The sequence below is a fragment of the Vanellus vanellus genome (assembly GCF_965231255.1).
Source record: "Vanellus vanellus genome assembly, chromosome: 1".
In the NCBI taxonomy this organism is placed as follows: domain Eukaryota; kingdom Metazoa; phylum Chordata; class Aves; order Charadriiformes; family Charadriidae; genus Vanellus; species Vanellus vanellus.
In genome coordinates, this window is record NC_138905.1 from 4,578,926 (window position 1) to 4,597,623 (window position 18,698).

The window sequence follows — 18,698 nt, forward strand, 5'->3', positions numbered from 1 at the left end:
CCGTCCTTCTGCAGGACTTCTTCTCTGAGAAGAGAAAAACACATCCCAGAGGAGTTAAGACCTCTGTCTGTTTTCATGGGCAGGGAAAGTGAGACATGGAGCAGCGAAGGGTTTTCTAGAGACCACAGAGCAAAGAAGTCTCTGCTGGGAGGCAGTGCCAGCCCTGATCTTTATGTTAACAGCCTGTCGACACTGTTTCCCATTGACCGAATAAATATGTAAGACTCATCAAAGAGGTCTTTGAAGTGCTCTACCAGACACTATTTACTGAGTAAGCTCAGACATGTTTTAGCCCTGACAAAAGTTTTATTTACCCTTTTGGCTACTGCTGCATTTCACTTTGTAGCACTAGACAGAGCGTAGAGCCTAGAGCCTCCCTCTGTCTCTCCCGTGAATGACCAGAGATGCTAACACTGCTGATGCTGCAGGCACCCTTTTTACCCTCATTTTCGCACAGGGCACTGCTCTCCTGGGGAAACTGGGGAACGCAGTATATTTGTGACTTGTGCTGTGACTTCCAAGGTGCAGGTAGGCAACGTTAGACCTCACACAGAGGGGCCTTCCTCGTGGGTCTGGCCCTCAAGCTCCCTGGTCCACTCTGAGCTGAGCTGAGCTGGAGAGATCCCTCAGGCACTGAGATGCACACACCCTCTCCCCTCTATGGGGAAGTGAATCTCGCTCCAAGCAAATAAGGGCACCAGGAGCAACACCTACACAGGAAACTTGTGGGTGAGGTTTGTTGCAGAAGGGCATGAAATAGCCCATCTTCTCCACACCCACACGATGCACTGCAGAGAGATGCAGACGTCTGCAAGCTCGGAGAGTCCATGTTAACCCAGGGGGCTGAAGCAAGGTATAGAATCTGCTTCCATGGAGGCATTCAAGACTTGACTAGACAAGCTCCTGAGCAACCTTATCTGATTAGACCTGTTTGGAGCAGCAGCTTAGATTAGATGACCTCCAGAGGTCCCTTCCTTCCAATGCAAATGTTTCTATGATATCTATGCTTTTGAGTCCAGGTTAGTCTGGGCTGCAGAGTTTGGGGTATTTTGGCTTAGGTCTAACTCAGATGTCTCAGCTCTGCTTCCCAGGCAAAAAGTGTAAACATGCCAAGTGTTTTCAAGTATTGGAAAGCCAACACAGCAAATATTTCACCAGTTTAAGAATTGGCTGCAGCAATCGCTCCAGCTCACTTAGCAGGCAAAAAGCAGCCCTTTCTTTAAGGCACAGTTTCCACCTTGGAAAGGTTTGGGATCTGAGCAATGCGATACATAATGATACTCATTCTCCTTCTTGGCTGTGAAAACACAATGGTGAGTTCCTCTGAAATTGCTTCATGCAGCTCTGAGCTGGCACTGAGTAACACGAATCCCCTTCCAGGGGACATCTGCAAGAAGGAGGAACAATCCACAATTCATCAAGATTAATGAATCCACTGAAAACAGGTGGTTCTTGTTTCAAAAGCACAAATTCTTGGCTGTTGCAAACTTCGCTTTATGCTCCAACAGAGATCGGAGCTGGGAAAGAGCAGTTAGTGTTCCCAGCTGGAGACCTGCTGCTCTAGAAAGGGGAGATGACCCACGCTCAACTTTTCAGCTAATACTTCCACCTCCCTCTGAGCTTGCTAAGTTAAGCTGGCAGGAGTAGCTGCAAGATGGGGCACAGCATAGAGAACCTTCCTAGCACCAGCTCTCTGTGGATGCCCAGGCCCTGTCAACCTGCACAGAAGGTTTCACCCAGCTTCTTTCCTCTCTTGTCATGGGCGCTCATGAGACGGTAAACTCATGGGGCAGAGGGAAAGGCAAGGAGAATCTTTGTCTTAGGCAAGAAGAAGACTGGGTTCAAGACTCAGCCATGCCACAGCAAATGTTCTTCTAGGGCTTGGAGACGTTTTTTCCAAAGTGGCCTTCAAACCACATGTTATTAGTGTCATAATATGCAGTATGCAGAGCTATGCAGTGGCATCTAGCCCCCTGATGCTTACCTTGCCAAAACTGCCCTTCCCCAGCATCTTGTGCAGGACAAAATCTTCGATGGTCAGTTTTAGATGCACTTGGTGCTCTTCCTGCTCCTGGGGCTGTTCTCCAAAGTCTGACTCTATTAGAGACTCCCCCTTCATTGTGCCCTCCACCGGAGTCTCCCAGGAGATGCCCTGTGGCTCTGCAACACATATCAAAGCATTCAAATAAACCCCTGGAAATGAGCAGAAAACCCCCAGAATGCTTACAGGTATTGAGTTTAGAGCTTTAAAAGGGTATTTCAAATAAATGCAAATATGGTGGCCACATCTACTAAGTAGATTGGCTCTGTTCCCACATTGCCTTCTCTTTGGAGGAAATTTTACTCCAGCCTAACTCCACCTTCTTCAGGGGCATTACTCCCACTTTACAAACTCCTTCATCTGTCTTTCTGTTCTATGGCAGCAAAGCATGACCAAACCCTTAATTTCTGGCCACTTGTGTTCTTCATTCCTACTTGTTTGTTGCCCTTATGATATGGTCCCATTTTTTCAAGGCCTTTTCAAGACTCTTGGCAAAGCTAACACGTGAAACGGACAGGACAGCATTTTTGTATTGGGTCCCTACTCTGGATGTGAAGCTCTAACCAAGTACTCCCGCTGTCCTGGGGTGGAACTACTCAGGGTTTCTTCAATACTCCAGTCACTTGGATGTACGTGAACCTCTAAGAGATCCTGTCCCTTGCTGGATATATCCCAATGTACTCAAGTGCACATTTGCTGTGATGTCCTAAATTGCTAAACAGCAAAAACCACTACTCAGCAGACAAACAGACCCACAGGTAAACCAGATGTGAAACCATTTTGGGCTTTACAGATTCACATCAGCGTAGCCAGTTCTACTTGTAGAAAAGAAAGAAAAAAAGCACGCATGGGGTCATCGTTTATCTCCTCTTGGGGCCCAAAGGGCAGTGCCCCCTTAGCTCAGATGGTACCAAAACCAGCCTTTGAGGCTCAGTAGACTGGTGCTGTGCAGTATCAAACCCAGAGCACTGGTACAATGTGGCTCTGCCGTGCTTTAACTGGTGCCTTCTGACATTTTGCCCTAGGTCCAGTTTCCAAGATATTATCTGCACAGAGGGCAGCATTAACTTGCACTGAGAAAGTGGATGATGGTAGAGCCTGGAGTTTCAGCTTGACCTTTGGTTAAGGTTGGAGCTGAGGACCCACTGTCCCAGTCCTTGCTAGGTTTAAGTATTGATTCACTTGTATTCTTCTTTTTTCCCTCCCCTTTCTGGCAGAAGCATTTTAGAGCTTGTGGGAGGCAGAAAAGCATTGTGTCAGTGCCACCATAGGTCTGCTGCAGTTACAGTACAGTTCTTGGAGGGGCACCATGAACCATGAAGCTGGAGGGGTTCTGAAATTGCCTTTTACATGGACCACATGGATCTAATGAAAGATGGCGACATTTTTGCTCCTAATACCCAAATTTCTGCGACTCGAGCACAAAGCAGACAAACAAGGGATCTCTCCAGGGGACTGTAATTTTTATTTAAGGCCACTGAGCCCCCAGTGGCTTTGTCCAAGGTCTTCTAATCAATGCTCTTCCCTGATCTCTCAGTCACCCTCCTAAATGTCTTCTCTTGTAGCACAGAGGGCCGTGACATCTAGATCAGCTCTTGGGTGAAGTGGGGATCTGCCAATGGTTTTCAAGGGTACTGGATGTCAACCCAGTACTCCCAATCTCCTGTTTAGAGTTTGTTTTCTCTTTAAATTCTCAGATTTTATAGTTTATGAGTCCCAAGAAAGGAATAAATACATTATTGCCAGCGGAGGTATGACGTGTGCTCAAGTAGCAGATCAGAAAGAGGGTTTAGGGGTTAGCCGAATGAGCGGTGGTTGGTGTCTCATGTCACCAGAGGCTGGGATGGCATGAGGGAAGTGCGGGTTTATAGAAAGAAAAGGAACCAGGGTGAGATCTAGGGTATCTGCCATGCCCAAGTGATGTGGCTGGGAAAAGTTGATATCCTGGGATGAGAAAGGGTGTGACTTGTTCTAGGCTGATAAGATGCATGAAAGATTCAATGGTTAATACATTCCCCATCCTTGCCACCTCCACCTAGTCATTTACAAACCAAAAAATTACCGTTTCATATCACTAGGGGAAACTACCTTTTTTTCCTGTTGTAGATGCTGGCAATGCCTGAAGCGGTTTTACCTCCTTCACAGGAACTGGGAAGCCAATTTCAAGAGGTCCATCCCTGGAGATCTGTTCAGTGTCACGCTGACAGCGAGCCTGGATTACAGAAAACGTCAAATGACTTTTGAGCCAAATGCCACGTTCTGAGCTTATGAACACTGTGGCTTCTTGAGTGTGACTGTCACAGAAGCCAAGATCTAGAAGAGGTCTTTGCTTATGAGAAAAGCATCTCTGTACCTAACATTTAGGGGTTTGGTAACCTAGAGGAACCCACAGCCTTCTGTGAGAGGTGTGTGGGTGTTAACAGGTCTTTGTACCGCCAATATAGAGATCCCCTATTTTGTACAGGGGTCTGAGATTCTGGTTATCCACATAAAGGGCATTTTAATTAACAAATTCCTTCCCAATAGTCCTCTTTGAAGAGAAATCTGGAAAAATACTAGAGGCTGGAACATGTTGCAGCCTCATCTCTGCAGTGTCTGGGTGTCACTCCAAAGAACTCCTTGGACCAGGATGTTGCAGATGGTGAATCACACAGAATCACAGAATCACAGAATTTTCAGAGTTGGAAGGGACCTCTAGAGATCATCTAGTCCAACTCCCCTGCTAAAGCAGGATTGCCCAGAGCACATTACTTAGGACTGCATCCAGGCAGGTCTTGAAAATCTCCAGAGAAGGGGACTCCACCACCTCCCTGGGCAGCTTATGCCACTGCTCTGGCACCCGAACCGTAAAGAAGTTTTTCCGTGTATTTGAACAGAACTTCCTGTGTTCTAACTTGTGCCCATTACCCCTCTTCCTGTTACTGGGAACCACTGAAAAGAGCCTGGCTCCATCCTCCTTCAACCCACCCTTTAGATACCTGTAAGCATTAGTAAGGTCTCCCCTCAGCCTTCTCTTCCCCAGGCTAAAGAGTCCCAGCGCTCTCAGCCTTTCCTCATATGGGAGATGCTCCAATCCCTTAATCATCTTAGTTGCCCTTTGCTGGACTTGCTCCAGCAGTTCCTTGTCCCTCTTGAACTGGGGAGCCCAAAACTGGACAAACTGAGTTTGTCTGGATTTAAGAGTGATGAGACAAAAGCATGAAAGATAAATCCTCTGAGGGCTACTAAACACTAAGACTCCACCTATGGCTCAAGAAGTCCCCAAAGCCTAAATTTCTGGAGATTAGACAAGTATTTTGGGGAATGTAGCTAGTGTTTAACCTCTTCACCTCTCAGTGGGGACTCCAAGTATACAGTTCAAGGAGCTGTAGGAAGACAGCAGGTAGGAAACAGAGAAGAGAGAGCAGAAAACAGTGCTCCTTGGAGGTTTGGCAGCACTACCTATCGCATAAAGGTAAGAAATATGCAGAGCTAAACCTGGTAGATAGCTCCTCAGGAAGGTATAGATGGAAAAACACCGGCTGTATGGATGAAGGTGTCGCTTTGAGATATTGAGTAACCTAAATATGGAAAACTACTTACCTACAGATTTTGTCCCGCTCTGAAGTTACTCAGGAGCTGAGAGGCATCCTAACAATCCTGATTTTGAACTAGAATATCTAAATTCTTTTATGGTTGTGGGCTTGCAACAAACTGTTTTTCCTTGTTTTAATTCAATTATCTGTGTTCATACAGTGTTGTTTACATGACAGTAGTATCTAGACCCTCTCCCCAAGGCCCAGGTCTCTTCATGAGACTCTGTGCTCTGGGGAGTTTTATTCCAAATAGATAAGAGATTCATAGGACAAATTGCTAAGTCACAAGCATGGAGGAAGGCAGTGACAGGAAAAGGACCCAAACCAAGTTCCTCTCGCTCTGCCTTGGACCCTGTTACACAACCTCAGTTATGAACATAATGTAACTACAACTGTTCTGGATCAGAGCAAGAGTCCATCCAGGTCATGTCCTGTCTGCAACAGGGGTCAAACAGACACCAGGTAAAAATATAAGAAGAGTGCAGGCATGCAAAGTCATCTCCTCAGAATATTCTCCCTGTCTCCACAGAGATTTCTGGATTCAAAAGCAGTGCTTTTCTATCAACAGAATTAATCATTCTATTATTCCTGAATGGATTTCTCTTCTATGAACACTGGAGATTGTCACTTGAACCCATGAAAACTTTTGGCCTCCACAAAGTGCTGAGATGAGCTTAACTACCTATTCCATGAAGAACCCATTTCCTAGTTCTTATTTTGAACTTGCTACCCACAGCGCTCCAGTCAATGCCCTTATTTCTTGCAGTGGAACAAACATTGAACAATTGATCCTCCTTCCTCCAGGTCACTCAAGGCCTAAAGTATTTACCTGCTGGGTGCTCTCTATCATTGCCAGAGCTTCAGCCATTAATTTCTGGTTAACTCCACAAAGGTTTGCTACTTTTGTCTGGCACTTGTGATGGACGTTCATGCTGCAGGCTGAAAGAAAGAATGAGAGGTGTCAGATTCATAATCACAGAACCATAATCACAAAATAGGATCTCCCAGTTGGTATAGGATTATGAAGATGGTGAAGTGTCTTGGGTCTGTCTGGTAGTGGAAATAGAGCACACAAGGTGATACTAGGAGTCATTTTGGAAGATCAGCAGTGTCACTGAGATGTTCTTTGCCTCTCTGGGAAGTGACCATTCAGCCTTGCGGACCACATATCTTTCTGTATACTGACAGTTGTTCTCCTTGAAGAATGATCCTCCTTGAAAGATGGTCCTTTTGACCATTGCTTCACTACCCCAGATGCCATCTCATAATAAAGTGTGATAAATAATCTTCAGATTGGAACCCTCTAAAGACAACGGCCCACTCCCATGCTCAGCTCGTGCCACGTATATCAGGGACTCACCATCGCACTTCAGTCCTTGCCGTGCAAGGCCCCAGAGGAGCGTGCCGCAGTGATCACAGAAAGTTGGGCTCTTGTAGTTGTAGACTTTGAAGCGGTGAGGCATGTCGATCTTGAAGCGCTCTTTATGGAACTGCAAGAGAAAAGCCGTCTTGGCAATTCACTCCTCTCTACCTCAGCTCTGCAGGGAAACGCGACACCCCCCAGGCTTGTACCACAGAAGATGGGACGTCTACAGACCTTTTATCCTTGGGTATGACCATCAAGAAAAAACTATCTGAAACTATCATTCAGATATACAAAGCCAAATATTGATACATAACACCTGTGGAATTCAGTGGGAACTGGGTAATTTAATCCCTGGGCTTGATTTATCTGACCAGATAGCTGCTTGCATCTCAGCTATGCACCCAGACTCCCTTAATGCTTGACGGAGAAATAGGGGTATTTCTAAAAATTATTCATCCCATCCTGAAACGGATTTCAACATTTGTTCTCATGGAATCACTCTTTGGGAGAACTTATTTTTCTTCTTTTAGTATATAGAGAGTCAAAGGTGATGACAAAGTTGGATACATCTACCCTGCAGATGTCAGAAGACAGGTGAGATGAATCTCATCTCTACAGACTGTAAAAGGAGAACAGGGGCCAGGGTGGGACTGGAAGCAACAGGAAGCTGTGGGACACAATTAAGAAAAAGGGAATGGTCCTATCAAGAGTTAAATTTCCACTTTTGCCCACCAAAAAAAAGAAGGTTTATTATAAACTGATACAAGAAAAATAAAATAAATAATAGTGGATATGCTAGATCTTCCACTGACTGTTCGGAAATCTCAGATAACACGGAGTGGGATGTTAAAGTACTGCTTTGAAAAGTCAGTGTGATGTGCTGCCTCAGATCGGACAGTGAGGAATTTCCTCCAGTAAATCTCCACCTCATGTCCATGACTTCCCTCTGAGCTATGCTTCATACATTAGAAAAATGTCAGTCCTGATTCAGCAACTGCTTATTCAGCGGCTGCATTTGAGTAAATCACAAGTAGGAGGTAATGAAACCACTAGGAACGTAAAAAACAAAGGGCATAGATCAGATCACACAGCTTTTAGTTCGGTAGCACCTTCTGCTTCATCAGAAGTTGTCTTACAGTGATGTAGGAGAGATCTGAATGACACCCAAGCTTTTTAAAAGCAGCGAAATAGTAATACATACCATTGTTTCTCTGCTATTGATTGCTGATCCTGTACACTTGGCTATTACTTTATCAATGCACTTCTTATGAATGGCAGCGTTACATTCTGAAAGAACAAGCGTGTCACGGTGTTAATAAAAAATGCATTAAGAAAAGATCAAGTGAAAAATGATAGTAACAAGAAAAAAAAAAGTTTCTTACGTCTGCATTGATAGCCTTGTTTATTCAGACCCCTGAAATAAACAGAGAAATAGTTAACTCTGAATTTTCTGAAAGCCTCCACAGAAGAAAGGAGAGCAACATGTACGAAAGAAACAGAATAAAACAGCTTTATATACAGTCTGTATGGAGCTTCTCTAATCTAAGTATCTTCATTCAATCCAAAACTGGAGTGTTTCTCTGTGGTTTTCACAGCCTTTTCAGCACATACTCACATTCTGAGTTTCACAATATCCAAATGGCAAACTGGGCCGATGAAAAATGTCTGTGCGTTTGGCCAAACCCAAAAATATTTAAAAAAAATAAACTAAAAAATAAGAGGAATTTTCACAGTTGGAATTACAAGTAATGCCATAACTCCACGTGTAAGATGTCAAGGGTCCAGTCCTGCTGCCTTTGCCGACAGCAGAAGCACAGATACTCACTGGAGAAGCAGAACTGGTCCCTAGAGCTAAAAGGGGAAAATGCGTAGATCTGATTTCATTTACCATACAAACTCATGACAGACGGAGCAGAAGGTGGGTTGTGGAAAGAAGGTGGCCGTGAACTCATGACACTTGACATTATGGATTTTGGCCTGTTTGATGGCTCCCCTGCGCTGGTGCAAGGAGAAAAAGCCTTCAGTCTCACAGTCAGCCAGGTCCTTTGCATCTGGGGGAGAGGAAACAGCAGATTTATTAGGATACCCTGTCCTGATCAGACACCTTGAGACAATGCAGCTGCCAAAACACTAAGTGACTGAAGCTGATGATTCACTCGTGAGAATAAATATTTTTAAGAAATACAGTTTTCTGAAACCCACACAAGGCTTGTTTAGATGCTTTTTTTTTTTATCTATAGTTCCTACAGGGACACTAAATTGACTTTAAACTTGGGACTCTGAGCTCTCTTGAATATTCATAATGCTGCTTTTGAAATGTAGACCAGAAATTTCCCAAGGAGAGATAATTTGCAGTTAAACATATAATTCTAACTTTGTATAGCACTGAAGAACCATGCCCTAAAAAAGATGCAATTACATAAAATGTAATAATTATCTGTACATGCACACAAATGCACATGTGTGTATATACATATGTGGGTATTTAACTGAATCCTTTATGTGTGCATGCACATGTGTGTGAGTAAGCACATACGTATGTTCCCAGGATTTTCTTTTTCTTGTTATTTTTCCATGCCAACAATTGCTTTGTTGTTTGCTGCGCCGATGCCATTGTTCACACTTAAACTTTTTAGAACAGCAAACAAACCAGTTCTGACTACACATACACATGTGCGCTTATATATGTGCTCGTGTCTACAAACCTATATATGCACACAGTATCTCACTCTCAGTCTCTGTTTTGTTTTACTCATGCATTACATAGCGAGTTACACAGGTATTCTGTGGAAACTGCCGCCTGTGTGATCTGATGTTGATCTTGCTGTTCGTAATACACACACAACTTGCATTTTCTATGCTTCGGCCTCTCACCCTATGACATACAAGGAGGCAACAATAATCTATTCTATATTAAAGTTAGGAAGGGATGAAGGAACTATCAGTATGGACACGCTATTAGCTGCTTTCAGTACTTCTGTGTTTCTAAAAATGGAAGGTCCTTCTAGATATCTTCACCTACAGCTTCACCCCATGTCTGTGAAAGGCAGCAAGAACTCGGGCATCAAGGACAGAAGAATAAGACTGAGCATTTGGATTGCTACCCATTTTCTTCAACAAAGCAAAATGCGTTGCACATGGACATATACTCTGCAGGTGGGATTTGGTTTCCAGTGAAGACACATAAATGACAGTGTGTCCCCTGTTCAGCCTCTGCCACGTCCCTGGAGGTCTGGCTGGACCAGGCAATGGAGCCCAGTGAATGACTCGGCTCACCTTGCAGCAGAAACCTGCATTTGATCAGATGAATCACTCTCTAGGTTCTTTTCCTGTTTTGCCTAGGTTGCTCTTGATCTTAAAAGCCCAACTAACACATACACTTAGGTATCGTCAACTATAAATTATATCCCAACCTATACATCTGCCCTTTAATGCACACCGCGGCACATGCTACGTGCGTAGATACAAGTAGAATGATTTCAGCTGGAGCTGGCTCCTTATGTACATATTCTGTCTTACTTCGAGTAATGAGAAAATCTACCAAAATCTGCCTTGCAAATCACAGAGGAACAGTCAACCTTCGTCCCCACCATACAATAAAAAACGCTTTTCTGGAGCGTTCACTTCAAACCTTTATGATAGTTCCTATGGAGAAATCAGTAATAACATAGGCACTGCTTTCAGTGAAGACATCATGTCTGCCCCACATAACCAGAAATCACATCTATCAATTAACAAACAAAATCACTTGCCACTTATTTCCAGGAAGTATCTTGCATTCATCAGCATTCGGCCTTGAGGTTTCAGTTCTAGCTGGTTGAGATAAGTGAAAAACAAGAAAAAAAGACCAGTGCAACCATTAAACAGTCATTCAAAGAAGCAACAACCATTTCAGATGGCTCAAGCTATCTCCTTTCCCCAGCGGGAATTGATGAATGCAAATAAATGCTAATTTTGGGGTTGCTCATACCCATGTGGGACAACAAGGCAGAGTAGGAGCAACTATAGAGAGAGGAGGCTAGATCACCTCTTAGGTGATCTTGGAGGCTCTTGGAGACCATGACAGAAGAGACAAATGTGACTAAACCACAGAAGCTGTATGCACGCTTTTAGACCTCAGCTCAGGACCAGCATTATCTATAGAGACAGCTTGTCATTCCCAGTGGATCTTGCAACGGGGAAGTGGGACTACCTTGAAAAAAAACCAGCCAACTTAGGCAGGTACTTAAGTAATGCCGAAATCTTTTAGAAGCTTGGTTCTGCAAGTCTGTCTTCCATTACAGTCAATGTGAATGGCGTTACAAGCTTACTCAGGCATTTTTGGGACCTGGAAATTCCCACCTATCTGAACCTCCATCCATAGGTGGATGGAGGTGGCCTTTGTAAATCTGTATCCATTCGCCTAGGAATAAGGACATCTGCATTCAGGGAATTCTTCAGCCTGGGAACCACAATTGTGCATTCCCTCACCCACTTCCAGCACAGCCTGAGCAAGATCACCTCCACCTTCCAGGTGAAGCACTTCCCACACACATAAAAGCAAGAAAAACGTTATTATTCTCTGCCCTCCTGACCCTTGCAGGATGGGATACCTGGGACCACCCTCCCTAGGTCGTGACTTCTATCGAGCATTAAGTGGAGAGAAGATCTCAGAAGCCACTAACAGGCTGGGACATGACAAGACCGGGATATCCCGACTCCATTTGACCTTGGGTCTTGGTGCAAGCAAGCAGCACTCCAGCCTATGTGCCCCCTCTCCTCCTCACTGGGCTGCTGCCTCCCATGGCTCTGAAGCCTGGGGTTGGAGTGATGCTGAGCAGACCCTTTTGGCTTCCAATTCCATTCCTAAGTATCTCAGTTCCTTCTAAGTTATGTGTTAAATGTGCAAATGTTTACCAAACCTTGCTTTTGGTGGCGAAGGCCTTTTTGACTTTTCTACTCCCTGCTTAACCCATGCAGCTTAGCCTCAGAACTGGCATGAGAAATAAAACAAACAAACAAAAAATTCGAGGGAATCAGTTTCTTTCCAAATGTCTTTCCATTTTATTGTTAGTCATGACAAGGCTACAGAATACTACGTATTAAAGACTATTATCAAGAACTTTCTCGCTTGGACTACCAGGGAACCCCACCTTACATTTGGCATCTTTATGAAGACTGTTACTCCAAATTTACTCCACTATTACTCCAGTGATTTTAAAGGAGTTCCTCTGGCATAACTCTTTTGTCAGGCAGCTGTGAATCAGGTACTTGATAGCAAATTAAATTTTTAAAGCTGTTTCCCCAGAGCATATAAAATAATTCACATTTAGCCACTCATATTACCAGTTGTCCCCAATGGGTTTCCTAAGTGAAGATGAATACATGGGCACATGAGCCGGAATCCTTGCTAACAAAGAGCATATGTTTCAATATAGCAGCAGCAGGTAATATAAATGTGCCATGCTCTTCTTTTTTTTTTTTTTTTTTCTGATATGAATGGAAGTCCTTCCTTCAAGTCACACCCAAGTAGATTCAAAACATTATTCCTTGGACGGCAGACAGTTCCTGCTGCCCTGCTGGTTACAGTCACAGCCTGGCATGGACACAAGGCATTCCCCGACCCCACAGCAACTCCCCATCACGTCCTGCAAGAGGAGGTAACGATGCTCACCCATATCTCCGTCTTCCCATTGCTCTTTTTGCACCTCTCTGCCAGCACCTTGAGTTCCACCGTGGTCTCTGAAACCATTTCGGCACTTTTGTCCTTGACAACGATGTGCATGACCCTGCCGTTGTTGATGTGGGCATCAAAAGTGCTGTTCCATGGTGGGTACATGGTGGGCTTCTTCTGCACGTACACTTGGCCATTTTCTGTCAACAAGAAGTGGTTTGGATTGACTGGATTTTCTTCTCATCTACACTAAGGCCACCACTCTACAGTTCCCGAGACAGATCTGTGTTATTTACCCACTTTAAGGTCTCTCTCCTGGCACGGTGTGTAATGGACCATGTTAGAGTGTCTTAGGAGGTTACTATGTGAAGTGAAACCTAGGATGAGATTCATCTCACTTAACTTTAGGTGTCTACAATGTGTATGTACATATCTGAGCTGTCTGAGCATTGGCTCCACTCAGAGCCAGTGAAGAGGATATAATCAATATAAATCAATGGAGGTCAGGTGTGTTCATTTGACCAAATACAGACATCTACCTTAGAAAAGAAAATTTCCACCCTTGACTTCATTAACTCTGTTGAGTAGATATCAAATGCAGACTCTGATACCACAGATACATCTAATCAGGTGAATCTCATCACAGATAACCATCTACATGATTCATCATTTCAGGTTTGCTTCAGTCCCCCTGAAAGCTGGGTACACATTGCGATGAAGGTTCAGCTGGAGGGCATGTCCAGTCAGTTGCTACCACTGATGTTAATACATGAACTGTCTTGCAGACCTGCAACCACATCCACAGCGATGTTGAGTTTTCAACCTAGCAAACTTTTCCTGCCCTTCTTCCTCATGCATTAATTCCTCTTCCTCCACAGCAGACGCACCTTAAAACGGCGATGGGTAAAATATGGGTGTCTCTGAGGCTTAGCTTTAGCTTGCAGACAGTTATCTCTAGTTAGTTCTCTCTGAAAAGAAACTCAACCGGCTTTATTTATTTCATACAGCCCTGTAAAAGGCTTGGATGCTTACTCAAGATAAATTCTATTTCCCGGTTACCCTCTGCAAATTTTCAACCCGTGAAAAGCAGCCGTGTGAGCAGCAGACCTGCGACTCCTGTCTCCTAAAGACCCTGCTCTTACTCCCAGTAATCCCAGCCTTCCCCTCATCCCGCCAAGCTGGAAAAGCACAGGCAGCTCATAGCCTGGAATGTGACACGTGCTGGAGAAAATCTTTCCCTAGATGGGAGGGCTAATTCCGGTTTCTGTCCCCTGCTCAGCTTTGATTTACACAAGCAGGAACTCAGGGATTTCTGAGGCTTGTACCACATCTTCAGGACGGATTAAAACTGGTAAACGAGCTCCAAAGTTTTTGGAGGCAGGTGGGGAGGAGAAAAAAGGAAACAGTGATTCCTGATTGTGTAATATTCATCTCAGGAAATGAGAGAATGTTTACTGGGGACAGAACAAATATCAGGGCTGTGTGGTTGTAACAAAAGTCTCCCTTCACCACCCCGTACACTGGAAAAAACCGCCAGAGCCACTGATGTAAACTATACTCACTGGATAAATTTAGGGTGAGAAAGCAGCTCCCCGAGGAGAGGCATGCAGGACCCTGCAACCAATAGCGACTTGTTGAAACTTCACTCCACGACCCAACACGCGGCTCTCATAAAGCAGTTTTACACTTGGGTCGATCACATGGACCCCATTCGAGCCGCATTCTGCTCTGACCCTCAGCGCTGGTCTGCATCGCAGGACTGAGCGGAGATCACGAAAGCACTCCTGGCCCTTGTCCTGCCCCCCTATGACAAGTGGCTGAGCAGCTAAATCTTAGCTCAAATTCATTTTCCCCAAAGTTCAGAGCACTTCCGACTGAGGTGAATTCGTCTCTACCAGGGAAGTGGGGCTGGCTATTCGCATATGCAGATTTAGGCAACCGTATACGCAGCTCATTGTCTGCAGGCTTAATTCATTCCCATCAAGCTTGCAAATAAAAAAAAAAAAAAAAAAAGCTTTCAACGCACTCTTTCAACAAAAGCAGGCAAAACGAGACATAAAAATGAGACGTAAACTTCCCAGCATCGCGGAGAACAGAGATCCCAGTTATTTCTTTGCTACATCCGTGAAACTCCACGGATGTGAAACACACCGCTTGCAAAACAAGTGCTTTGGTTTGCATTGCACTCCAAAACATACGGCTTGAATAAACAACCCCTGGAATGTGAACGAACTGGCCAATATATGGGATCAGACAGTCACCCCCGGCGCATCCCCGCTGACGTCTGTGGAATTCGGCCAGGGATTAATCTAACCCCGGGTTCCCAAAAAATAAAATAGCATCTGTCTTTCCAGGGCAGCAGCTTCCACTGGAGCTGGGAGCACTTTTTCCTGGAGGCTTGCTGAGTTCAAACACGGAGCAGGATCTTTCACGAAGCAAATGTCACCGAGGCAGGTGGTGAAATGGCACCGGGCCGGGTGGCTCGTGAAGGCAGAAGCCATTTCTAAAGGACAGATTTTTTTATACCTCAGGGGCGCCCGTGATCTCTGAAATTTTTGTTATCAGTAGTAAATTGCTGTAACACTTCTAATTGTACAGAGGTGTGGGTGGTTTTTTTTGTTTTTTTTTTGTTTGTTTGTTTGTTTGTTTGTTTTTTAAAGTTTACAGCCTAAAAGACTGGGGTGCCTTTTACAAAAGTGGAAAAAAACCAAAAAGGCTGCCCAACATCTTTCCTGGGTTTCTGAAATTCTTTAGGGTGGCCTTGGTGTGACAGCCCTGTGGCCACAGACGATGTGTGTTACTCCCAGACCTCTGGGGACCTCTGTCCCAATGACTTATTCATCACGACTGGCCGACAAGGGCCAGCCTTCGGCATGAACCCAAAGTTAGAGTCAAACTCTCTTTTTTTTGAAACCAAACACATTTATCATCTACCACTGCCCTGTTTGCAAAACAAACAAACAACCAAACAGAAAACCCCTCACACTTTGTTAATGCTAAACATGGCGTATGTCCGATCCGTAACAGGATATTGCAAAAGTCAGAGCAGAGTCATCTGCCAAACCGATTCCAGCAGAGAGTTTGCAGGAATTCGGGACTGGATCTATCCTGGATTCAGCTCTGGGTTTAGGCACACCCTGCCCTGCATTCTGCACTCGCCGCTACAGAACAATCATTTGCCCCGAAGAAATCTCAATGGCCACGTGTCAGAGCACAAGGCCGGGAGTCGGGATTGTTCCCATCTCGTAGCAGCATTGCAGCTGTTTCACTCCTGCTCCTTGGACATGCGACTTTAGCCAAAATTTGCATATCAGGGCATCAATAAAATTGTTTTTTTTTTAATCCCACTACCATTGAGTAGCAAGTGCTTTGTGAAACCAGAGAGCCGGAGAGCAAACCATGGCCAAAAGAATCACAAAGCATCGATGCAGCTATTTCAGATGTACTCAGTTAACGTTTGTCCTGAGACCTTCATTGTCTTTTGCCTTCTCCAAGCCTGCTTGAGCACGACAGCTCCTCCGGATGGTCATGCAGAGAGCATTTCTGGCATTTAGAGTTGGGTTTATCTCACTGAATGCCAGATGTGTACCTCTGTCTAAACTGCCCTTGGAGACAGTGCAGAGCACTGGGCCCCTCTAGGACGTGATTCATCAGACCCATTATGGATGTCCTCCTGAAGATGAGATGAATCCTACCATGGAAATCCCTGTTTGTTCCTCTGGGCTGTAATGCAAGGGCAGCAGAATTGCTCAGATACCGATCTCCTTGCAGAAGACTGGAATTATAGGGGAGCTGGATCCCACCATGGCCTCATTTTGGCTTCGTCACCTTAAGGTAAGGTTAGTCATCTACACGTTTAGTCACCCTCTATAAGCGGCAGATTAACACCTCCCAAGGGTGAGTCAACCTACCCTAAGAAGGGAGTCTGAGATGAATCAGTCTCGGGAGTTTCCTGCTGCTATCACTGACATGACGAGGAGTCCCTCTGGCTGCCCCACCGTGCTCGGAGCAACGGCTGGACGAGTGCAATTACACCCCAGCAAACAGAGATCTTCTAATAAAAGGACATAGTTTTTCCTATATTCAATCCTTACTAATGGAGAAAAGGTCCCCAAACACACTTTTTCAGTTTTTGATTTCTTGCTGGTTAGAGGTATTATTATAATTATCGTCATTAATTCTCAGGAGCACAAAAATTATATCCCTTAGTAGATTTTTGTTTGTTAGACGCCAGAAAACGCTTTTGGCTCTGTGTCAGACAGATAAATATGGGTCTGTGTTGACCAAATTGATTTTATTCACTTTTGAACTGACAAGAGACTTCAATTGGAGTTATGGCTTTCAAAGGCCTCATTAAAGCAAACAGCCAAGCGCTGCACAGAGCTGAAATAGGACCTATTTTCGGTAAAAAGATGAGATCTTAGGGATATCTTGTCATATAGTATTTTCTTTCTTTATGAATTTACCAGTCACCACATCTTCCAGAATCATTTAAAGCATAATTTAAGCCAAGACAGAGTTCAATGTGATAAATGCTGACTCTTTTTTTAAAAACAAACAGGCAAACAAAAAGTGAAACAATGAATTGGTTTTAAATTCTAAAATTTCTTTTTTAAACCACTTTAACATCCTTTAGAGGTTAGAGTAACGGGGTTTCTCAAGGTATAAAAAGGGACTTTTGAGTTGAATTAATTTTTTAAAGAATCACAGCAGTCAAGTTAGGAATTTATCAAGTCAGATTTGAGAAAAATAACAGCCAATATGAGGAATTCCCTAACGATGAAGGTCTTGATCGTCACAATTCACAAAAAGCAGAACTGAAGAACTTCTCATCCTCTCACTGGGACTGTTTTCATGCATAAGACATATAAGAAACGTTTTCCCAATGAGGACTCATCAGGGTTGTTCAATCAGGAAAAGTGCAACAATCCATATATGCAGACACAGAAAACAGCTTGGCAGGAGGTTTCACTTTCCAACGTTTTACATCGTACAGCAATTACACAGAGCAATTAACTCTCTCTGCAAAGACTGCGGCTGTTTGAGAGCTATTTTATTTTTTTTTTTTTTTCAAATGGCGGAAGTTGCTGGACCTGTCAGTTCCTCAGAAAAATGTGCTAACCAAAGACAGCCCTCCCAGGATATTTCCAGGACACCCCAGATTTCATCTGTCCAGAGTCCCGCTGACAAACCAACAACTGCTCATAGAAAAGCGAAACCAAATACAGCTCAGTTCTGTCACATGCTGGGACCTGTAATTCAGCTGATAATAACCTCAAACTGAAAACATAAATTTGTTGGGCATCATCTTAAAATCAGGTTGTCTTGCAAGCCATACCAAACCCTGACTTGCGCTGTGCTGAGACACAAAAAGCACTTCACAAACCCTCATAAAGATTTACCAATGTGCTTCCTACACGCCAGAAATGACACAGTGAGGCACACATCTTATAAAAGCTCACGTGCATATCGAACACCTCCCCACTTACCTGACTCCACGGCTTCTTTAACCATCACCGCACAGTAAGGGTTAATCACCTCCCCCTGGGATGGCAGGTAGGGGCCACTGTCGTAGTTGGATAAACCAATACGCAGAAAGGGAGACATGACAAGTCCTGTGTCAAACAAAAGACAGGCGATATTTGGGAAGAGTCTAAAAATTCCCTTGGTTTTAACCAGCCTCTTATCTCGGTCGGACAGGGGTACGCCGGCCGTTAGTTATCCATCCAACTGGAGACTCTCTGGCTTCCTCCACTGTCTAGCAAGATGATGGACTGAGCGAGTGTCGCTTAACGTGTGTAAGGTAGCGTAGCTCAGCTGTCGCCTCAACCACGTAGCTGAACTCATTGCAGGGTTGGAAAGACCAGCAACAACAGCTTTGACTACTAGTGACTTGACGCCAGCTGTCAGGAACAAGAACGACAATACACAGAAGCCAAATCGGGACTTTCTTGGCGGGGATAACCTCTGCTGTAATTTATGTTGAGTCACGCGTTCAAGAACCCAAATGCTATGAGAATAGAAAGGGTTTCGGGAATACAAGGCTGTTGGAAGCCTGCAAGC

The 18,698-nt window shown here is 44.4% G+C and overlaps 1 protein-coding gene across 1 annotated transcript in view; it reads right to left on the reverse strand.

Annotated features, from left to right (window-relative positions):
* PRKCQ (protein kinase C theta) overlaps positions 1-18,242 on the reverse strand; it is a gene marked incomplete at its 5' end in the record, with an annotated part of 47,172 nt that extends 28,930 nt beyond the window's left edge. The window contains 10 exons of the mRNA XM_082495550.1: positions 1,985-2,160; positions 4,130-4,253; positions 6,446-6,555; positions 6,977-7,106; positions 8,184-8,269; positions 8,365-8,396; positions 8,871-9,033; positions 10,735-10,795; positions 12,636-12,835; positions 18,125-18,242. Coding sequence (XP_082351676.1) covers positions 1,985-2,160; positions 4,130-4,253; positions 6,446-6,555; positions 6,977-7,106; positions 8,184-8,269; positions 8,365-8,396; positions 8,871-9,033; positions 10,735-10,795; positions 12,636-12,835; positions 18,125-18,242 — 1,200 coding nt within the window. The remainder of the gene's footprint in view (positions 1-1,984; positions 2,161-4,129; positions 4,254-6,445; positions 6,556-6,976; positions 7,107-8,183; positions 8,270-8,364; positions 8,397-8,870; positions 9,034-10,734; positions 10,796-12,635; positions 12,836-18,124) is intronic.
* Between the last annotated feature and the right edge of the window lie 456 nt (positions 18,243-18,698).